The sequence below is a fragment of the Prionailurus bengalensis genome, chromosome X (assembly GCF_016509475.1).
Source record: "Prionailurus bengalensis isolate Pbe53 chromosome X, Fcat_Pben_1.1_paternal_pri, whole genome shotgun sequence".
Classification (NCBI taxonomy): domain Eukaryota; kingdom Metazoa; phylum Chordata; class Mammalia; order Carnivora; family Felidae; genus Prionailurus; species Prionailurus bengalensis.
Window position 1 is genome coordinate 22,271,475 of NC_057361.1, and position 8,638 is coordinate 22,280,112.

Below are 8,638 nucleotides of genomic sequence, written 5' to 3' on the forward strand. Positions count from 1 at the left end.
CGTTCTTCACCTTTCGCGTCTCTGATCACCCCTGGGACAGAGACTCGTCCCCTCTAAGATGGGCACTAAAGAGATTACTAAACGGTTCGTAGGGACATGGCAGCGCTCCGGAAGCCTTTCGTTAAAGAAACAGAAGCCAAGATGAGGACTGATATAAATGAAAACTGACGAAAATAACATACAGGCATACAGGGAGTCGTGCATCAACCTACCCTCACCTGCTCTCACACCTATGCTGTCAAGATGACCTATTAAAGAAAAGTATCAAGGAGGTAAGAGGGTGGCGGTGGAGGGAAACCGCGAGTCCTCTCCACTCCCGAACAGAGGGGGCACCAGAGATCCCGCCCCCCGCTGCCAGCCTTCACCGGCCCTATCGTTGGTGACAGGAAGAAGAACCCTCACTTCCTCTTGGGGCGCCTGAGGAAGGAGAGAGACTTTCCTTTCGGCTGCCGCTCCTCAGGGCAGGCGACTGAGGAATCTTCTAGGCCCGAGCGCAAGTCAAGGTAAGAAGCCCGATTAAGGAATAAGAGAATACCTCCCTCCCCACAAATAGTGCGTCCCCTGCTCCCCACTGCCCCCCGCGCCTACTCTCAGTCTTATGGGGCCCTCGGCGGAGTGGTCAGTCAGGCGGAAAGAGATTTCCACCTAGGGGGTCACAAGAACGTGAAGGTTTTGGTGGGAGGCGCCAGTTCAGCGGAGGGGGAGAAGACCCTAACGAAAACCAAGGGGAGAAAAAGTAGGTAACAGGTGCCACCAAGGCCATGCCTGGTTCCTCGTGGCTCCCGGGGGGAATCAAACATGGCGGTCACACGTGTGTGAAGCTACCCTCCCTATTTGGAGGCTCAGGAAGCTGAAGGCCTTGAATTTAGAGGAAGGGTACTATGCTCTGAAGGAAATGAAAGAAGCGAACTCTGAGTGAGGTCTGAGGGAACCGTCGTTTCTAGAACAATGAGGTGGTGCCTAACTTACAACCGCCATCAGTCCTGGAGAGATATGGGGAAAGGCAGTGGTATGTGGACGGACACTTGTGTTTTTTTCACTCTGGTGTCACCGGAAGGTTGGGGAGAGGAGTGTATGTTGTGGGGGCCGGTGGGGGTAGGGGGCTGCGGGGGTATGTGTGGGGGGAGGGGGCGTGGGGGGCGGTGGGGGGGCATGGGGGAAGGCAGCGTCGGGAAGAGGCAGCGGCGTTGAGGGAGGAGGCAGCGGCGTTGACGGAGAAAGCTGCGGCGTTGAGGGAGGGGGCAGTGGGGGAACGGGGCATGGGGGGAGGGGGCATAAGGGGGCGTCGGGGGGGGCAGTGGGGGGAAGGGGCATGGGGGGCAGCGGGGGGAAGGGGTGTGGGCGGCGGCGGGGGAAGCAGCGGGGGGGGCATGGGGGAAGGGGGCGGGGGGGCGGGGGGGGCATGGGGGGAGGCAGCATCGGGAAGAGGCGGCGGCGTTGAGGGAGGAGGCGGCGGCGTTGAGGGAGAAGGCTGCGGCGTTGAGGGAGGGGGCAGTGGCGGGCAGTGGGGGGAGGGGGCATGGGGGGCGTCGGGGGGGGCAGCGGGGGGAAGGGGCGTCGGGGGGGGTCAGCGGGGGGAAGGGGCGTGGGGGGCGGCGGGGGAAGCAGCGGGAGGGGGCGGGGGGGCATGGGGGGAGGCAGCGTCGGGAAGAGGCGGCAGCGTTGAGGGAGGAGGCAGCAGCGGGCAGTGGGGGAACGGGGCTTGGGGGAAGGGGGCATGGGGGGGCGTCGGGGGGGGCAGCGGGGGGAAGGGGCGTCGGGGGGGCATCGGGGGGGCAGCAGGGGGAAGGGGCGTCGGGGGGCGTGGGGGGGGCAGCAGGGGGAAGGGGCGTGGGGGGCGGTGGGGGAAGCAGCGGGGGGGCATGGGGGGAGGGGGCGTGGGGGGGCATGGGGGGAGGCGGCATCGGGAAGAGGCAGTGGCGTTGAGGGAGGAGGCAGCGGCATTGAGGGAGAAGGCTGCGGCGTTGAGGGAGGGGGCAGCGGCGGGCAGTGGGGGAACAGGGCATGGGGGGAGGGGGCATGGGGGGACGTCGGGGGGGGGGCAGCGGGGGGAAGGGGCGTCGGGGGGGCAGCGGGGGGAAGGGGCGTGGGGGACGGCGGGGAAAGCAGCGGGGGGGGGCATGGGGGAGGGGGCGGGGGGGCATGGGGGGAGGCAGCGTCGGGAAGAGGCGGCGGCATTGAGGGAGGAGGCAGCGGCGGGCAGTGGGGGAACGGGGCTTGGGGGAAGGGGGCATGGGGGGGCGTCGGGGGGCGTGGGGGGGGCAGCAGGGGGAAGGGGCGTGGGGGGCGGCGGGGGAAGCAGCGGGGGGCATGGGGGGAGGGGGCGTGGGGGGCATGGGGGGAGGCAGCATCGGGAAGAGGCAGTGGCGGTGAGGGAGGAGGCAGCGGCCTTGAGGGAGAAGGCTGCGGCGTTGAGGGAGGGGGCAGCGGCGGGCAGTGGGGGAACAGGGCATGGGGGGACGTCGGGGGGGGCAGCAGGGGGAAGGGGCGTCGGGGGGGCAGCGGGGGGAAGGGGCGTGGGGGACGGCGGGGAAAGCAGCGGGGGGTGGCATGGGGGAGGGGGCGGGGGGCATGGGGGGAGGCAGCGTCGGGAAGAGGTGGCGGCGTTGAGGGAGGGGGCGGCGGCGTTGAGGGAGGGGGCAGCGGCGGGCAGTGGGGGAACGGGGCATGGGGGAGGGGGCATGGGGGGGCAGCGGGGGGAAGGGGCGTAGGGGGGGGCAGCGGGGGGAGGGGCGTGGGGGGCGGCGGGGGAAGCAGCGGGGGGGCATAGGGGGAGGGGACGGAGGGGGCATGGGTGGAGGCAGCGTCGGGAAGAGGCGGCGGCGTTGAGGGAGGAGGCAGCGGCATTGAGGGAGGGGGCAGTGGCGGGCAGCGGTGGAACGGGGCATGGGAGGAGGGGGCATGGGGGGGCAGCGGGGGGGAAGGGGCGTGGGGGGCGGCGGGGGAAGCAGCGGGGGGGCATGGGGGGAGGGGGCGTGGGGGCAGGGGGGCATGGGGGGAGGCAGCGTCAGGAAGAGGCAGCAGTGTTGAGGGAGAAGGCTGCGGCGTTGAGGGAGGGGGCAGTGGTGGGCAGTGGGGGAACGGGGCATGGGAGGAGGGGGCATGGGAGGAGGGGGCATGGGGGGGCGTGGGGGGGCAGTGGGGGGGAGGGGCGTGGGGGGCGGCGGGGGAAGCGGGCGGGGGGGCATGGGTGGAGGCAGCGTCGGGAAGAGGCGGCAGCGTTGAGGGAGGAGGCGGCGGCATTGAGGGAGGGGGCAGCGGCGGGCAGCGGTGGAACGGGGCATGGGAGGAGGGGGCATAGGGGGGTGTCGGGGGGGCAGGGGGGGAAGGGGCGTGGGGGGCGGCGGGAGAAGCAGCGGGGGGGGCATGGGGAGGCATGGGGGGAGGCAGCGTCAGGAAGAGGCAGCGGTGTTGAGGGAGAAGGCTGCGGCATTGAGGGAGGGGGCAGCGGGGGGCAGCGGTGGAACGGAGCATGGGAGGAGGGGGCATGGGGGGGCAGCGGGGGGGAGGGGCATGGGGGGCGGCAAGGGAAGCAGCGGGGGGGCATGGGAGGAGGGGGCAGTGGGGGGTGCATTGGGGGAGGGGAGGCGGAAGAAAGGGGTGTGGGGGGACAGCGGGTGAGGGGGCACAGGGGGAGGTGGTGGGGGGAGGGGGCGTTGGGGGGGCGGTGGGGGGCCGATGGGGGGTGTCGCGGGGGGCGTTGGGGGAAGGGGAGGCAGGGTGGGGTGGTGGGAGAGGGCGTCGGGGTGCGTCAGGGACACGGCAGGGGGAGGGGGCGGTGGGGGGGCGGTGGGGGGAGGGGCATCAGGGGCTGTCCAGGGTGGGGGCGGGTGCAGGGGGCAGCAGGGGAAGGCGGTCCGGGGAGGGGGCATCGGGGGCTGTCGGGGGAGGCGGTGGGGGAGGTGGGGGGGGTGTTGGTAGAGGGGGCATCAGGGGCCGTCGGGGAGACGGCAGGGGGAGGGGGCATGGGGGCAGCAGGGTGAGGGGGTGTGGGGGGGGCAGCGGGGGGAGAAGGTGGGGGAGGGGGCGTCAGGGGGAGCAGGTGTGGGGGGGAGGGGTCGTCGGGGGTGTTGGGGGGCGGTGGGGGGAGGGGGCATCGGCGGCTCTGGGGGAGGCAGCGGGGGGAGGGGGCGTTGAGGGGAAGGGGGTGTGGGGGTCGGTGGGGGGAGGGGGCATTGGGGGCTATCGGGGAAGGTGGTGGGGGGGCATCCGGGTGCATCAGGGATGCATGGGGGAGGGGAGGGGGTGTCGGGGGAGGCGGCGGGGAGCAGGGGGCGTCGGGGGACGTCTGGGGAGACGGCTGGGGGAGGGGTCATCGGGGCTACAGGGGAGGCCGTGGGGGATGGGGGCGTGGGGGGGGGTGCCGGTGGCAGGGGAGGCAGTGAGGGGAGGGGGCCTCAGGGTGGGGGGCAGCGGGGGGGAGGGGCGGGGGGCAGTGGGGGGAGGGAGCATGGGGGAGGGGGCATCAGGGGGAGCGGGCGTGGGGGGAGGAGGCATTGGGAAGGCTTTGGGAGGGGGCGTAGGGAGAGGTGGTGAAGGTGCATCAGAGGGGAGGGGGCATCGGGGGAGGGGGCGTCGGGGGCATTTGGGGAGTCAGCAGGAGGACGGGGTGTCAGGGCTGCGGGGGAAGCGTCGGGGGGCAGGGGAGGCGGCATGGGGGAAGGGTGTGGGGGGCATCAGGAGAGGAGGCATCAAGGAGGCGGTGGGGGGGGGCGTGGGGTGAGGGGGCGTCGGGGGCCACCGGTGGAGGGAGCATCAGGGGGGCAGTGGGGGTAGGGGGCATTGCGGGGGAGGGGCGTGGGAGGCGTCGAGGGGAGGGTTAGCAGGGGGAGGGGGCGGCGGTGGGTGGCAGCTGGGGGAGGGGTCATGGGGAGAGGGGTCGCTGGGGGGAGGGGGTGTGGGGGGAGGGGCCATTGGGGAGGCGTTGGGAGGGGGCGTTGGGGGAGGCGGCCGGTGGGAGGGGTTGGGGGGCAGCGGGGGGTGGGGGCATCACGGGGCTTCAGGGTAGGCAGCAGGGGTTAGGGTGTCAAGGGGCTTCAGGGGAAGCAGTGGGGGGAGGAGGCGTTGTGGGCGGCAGGAGGGCAGTGGGGGTAGGGGCCATCGGGGTGCGTTGGGGAGGCAGAAGTGGGAGGGGGTGGTGGGGGGTGGCAGGGGGTGGTGGTGTTGTGGGCGGCAGGGTATCGGTGGGGGGAGGGTGCGTCGGTGGGGGGGGCGGTGTAGGGAGAGGGCGTCAGGGGTTGTTGGGGGAGGCAGCAGGGGTAGGTGGCGGGTAGGGGCGGCGAGGGGGGCCGGTGGGGGAGGGGGCGTCAGGGTGCATCAGGGAGTCAGCGGGGGGAGGGGGAGGCGGGGAGAGGGGACGGAGGGGGCGTCGGGGGGGGGGCAGGTGTTGGGGGAGGGTGCGTCTGGGGAGGCGATGGGGGTAGGGGGTGTTGAGGATGGCGGGGGGGGGGTGGGGGGGAGGGGATGTCAGGGTGCATCGGGGGAGGGGGTGGGGGGAGGGGGTGGGGGGAGGGGGTGGCGGGGTCAGTGGAGGGAGGGGGCATGGGGGAGGGGTGTCAGGGGGCGTTGGCAGGAGGGGGCGTCAGAGGGGGCGTCATGGGAGGGGTGTCGGGGGATGCGGCGGGGGGAGGGGGCGGGGGGCGTCGGGTGGAGTAAGATTTTGTTTAAAAGCAACATGTACTCTCTGAAGTAGGAGGAGTTCTAGATCTTTCGTGACATCTGAATCAAACAATTCTTACTTTTAGAGAACGGGAAAGGGGGATGACTCCCATATTCTCCCAGCATGTTTAAGGACAGGCTGGCAGGAAGAAAAGAATCCCAGGCTACAGTAGGGGCCAAAGGAAAGATTGGAAGGTGGGGAGGGGGAAACCACTGGCTGTCGAAAAATAACAAAAAGGTCAGATCCCCACTTTTCCATTCAGGACTTGAAGGCTCAGGGCAGGGCAGTCAGGCCAAGCCTCACCCTCACTTATTTATACCAAATCTGAGTACAGCCACCAGTGAGCAGAAGGGAAGTGTACCAGGCACTAGTTAGAGGCCAAGTGAGTACCCTGAATGAGAAATGAGGACCAAAACAGCCCATGAAGGAGAGGGCTCCACACAACTCTCAGTTGGATGCCCCCCTGAGGGGGACAGGGTGTAAAGAACTACTTTACTTCTTCCTCTAGGGTCTTTGGCTTTGGTCTGAGGTATCGACTTCATGGCAATAGACTAGAGGAGACCCAGGACTGGTCAAGAGTTTTCAGGATGATCCTGAATGTAAACTTAGAACACCCCCAAAACGCAGAAGAGAGGCTCCCCACTGGCAGCCCCTGCTGTCACCCCAGTATATCCCAGGCAGGGGTGGCAGACTATACTCTAAGGTTCCCTCTAACTTCCTCCATAGAATTCTCCGGGAACAGGCTGATGAGAACAGGAGCCTTGTGGGTTCCTGGAGCAGGGCCCTCTGATAAGCCCCCAGAGGCAGCCTTGGTTAAAGCCAGGGAGGAAACTCCCTGATGAAGGTGCTCACGTCACTTCATTCTCCCTCATCCAGGGATCCGCATCTCCTGATCCTGTTTCTAGGCCTGCCTCCTGTGCCTGACCGAGGTGCCATCATGCCTCGGAGACACAAGAGTAAGTTCAAGGCTCATGAGAGACGCCGCCAGCCTCGAGGTGAAGCTCAGGGTTGCGAAGATGCTCAGGCCAAAGCAGCAGCGGAAGCGGAGTCCACTCCCTCCTCCGCTGCTCAGTGCGAAGATACTACCCAGAGTGTGCCCACTACTGGGTCAAGTGGCGCTTCTCAGCGGCGTAGAAGAAGAGCAAGAGCCGCCGCCGCCGCCGCCGCCGCCGCCGCCGCCGCCACTTCTGCAGCCGTTCCTGGCACTAAATCTGATGAAGAATCCAGCAACCAAGATGGGGAAAGGGTGAGCTCCTACGAGGCCCCATTCTACGTTGAACGCCCAGGCGAAGATTCTCTGAACAGGAAGCCTGGCTTGCTGGAGCAGTACCTTCTGTACAAGTATAAGATGAAACAGCCCATTCTGAAGGAAGACATGCTGAAGATTATCGGCCCAGATTATGAAGAGCGTTTTCCTGAGATCCTCAAGAAAGCGGCTGAGCGCATTGAGATTGTCTTCGCCGTCGACCTACAGGAAATCGACTCGACTAGATACGACCTCGTCAGCAAACTCAAACTCCCCAACAACGGGAGGGTGCGTGCTGGCAGGGGGTTACCCAAGACCGGTCTCCTGATGAATATCCTGGGAATGATCTTCATGAAAGGCAACTGTGCTGCTGAGGAAGACATCTGGAAATTCCTGGGTCTGATGCGAGTATATCCTGGGAGGAAGCACTTCATCTACGGGGAGCCCAGGAAGCTCATCACCAAAGATTTGGTGAAGCTGCAGTATCTCGAGTACCGCCAGGTGGCCAACAGTGATCCTCCACGCCATGAGTTCCTGTGGGGCCCAAACGCCCTAGCTGAAACCACCAAGATGAAAGTCCTGCAGTTCTTGTCGAAAGTCAACGATACCATCCCCACTGCTTTCCCATCCTATTATGAAGAGGCTCTGCGGGAAGAGGAAGAGAGAGCCCAGGCCAGAGGCGCAACCGGGGGTGGCCCTACCGCCAGAGTCCTCATACCTTCCAGCGTCATGGCCAGGAGTATCTTCCCACCTCTGCTGAGATCCGAGGGTTCTAATCCTCTTGACAAGATACTACAACGTTGCAGTAAGAATTAGATTATTAGCAATGTGAAAGAATCTCACAGTAAAATAGTAAGGGTGAGAGAATAGAAAAAAAAAAATTTAAACATGGTCAATCCAGTTTTTTTGGTTTCTTTTAGGCGTTAGTTTTACACAAGTTACTATGTTTTAGTTTTAAATGATTTAGACTTCAAGTTTGCTCAATAAAGATAAATTACATCTTAATTCATACTTCAAGTTTGTTCAATAAAGATAAATTAAATCTTAAATTATACGGTGTGTTTACTGACTCTTTTGTTCATCACACATGGAGTATCTGCTCACCGGAAAGCTCAGTTTAGCACTGCAGATGCTGATATAAAGGAATCCAGTCTCTACTCATAGAATTTTAGAGCCTTTGAGCCACACTCACACAAGTAAGATGCCCAGATACCCTCTCTGGCCTTTAAGTAGAGTAAAAAGAACCAGAGAGGAGGAGGGTGGTCCTTACGAGAACAATTAAGTGGAAATTTCCTAAGCAACACAACTTGGGACTTTAGGAACCTGCTAGTCTTCAGGGGGATGTAATTGTCATTTACAGTATGTGGTGCACACAGTTGAGGCTGTGGAATTACTAGGGAGAGGCCAGTTCCTTCAACAGTACATGTCAGAATTGAGAGAGAAAACCCAGTGTTAGTCTGCTTAGGCTGCTACAACAACATACCATGGAGTGGGTGGCTTCAACAACAAACATTTTCACGTTTCTGGAGGCTGGGAAGTTCACCATCAAGATACCAGCAGGTTTGATTTCTGGTGAGAGCTCTCTTTCTAGGTTAAAGACTGCCACCTTCTCCATGTATCCTCAGGTGGCATAGAGAGAAAATTCTGGTTTCTCTTGCTCTTAGGAGAACACTAATCACATCACGGGTGCTCTCTCCTCAGGGCCTCATCTAAACCGAATTACCTCCCCAAGA

The 8,638-nt window shown here is 64.4% G+C and overlaps 1 protein-coding gene across 1 annotated transcript; it reads left to right on the forward strand.

The window, feature by feature from the left end:
* The first annotated feature begins 407 nt into the window (after positions 1–407).
* LOC122476831 (melanoma-associated antigen B5-like) lies at positions 408–7,954 on the forward strand. Its single transcript, XM_043569680.1, has 2 exons — positions 408–503; positions 6,536–7,954. Exon 2 carries the CDS (start codon positions 6,597–6,599, stop codon positions 7,719–7,721), a length of 1,125 nt encoding a protein of 374 aa, XP_043425615.1. The 5' UTR covers positions 408–503; positions 6,536–6,596; the 3' UTR covers positions 7,722–7,954.
* The last annotated feature ends 684 nt before the right edge of the window (positions 7,955–8,638 follow it).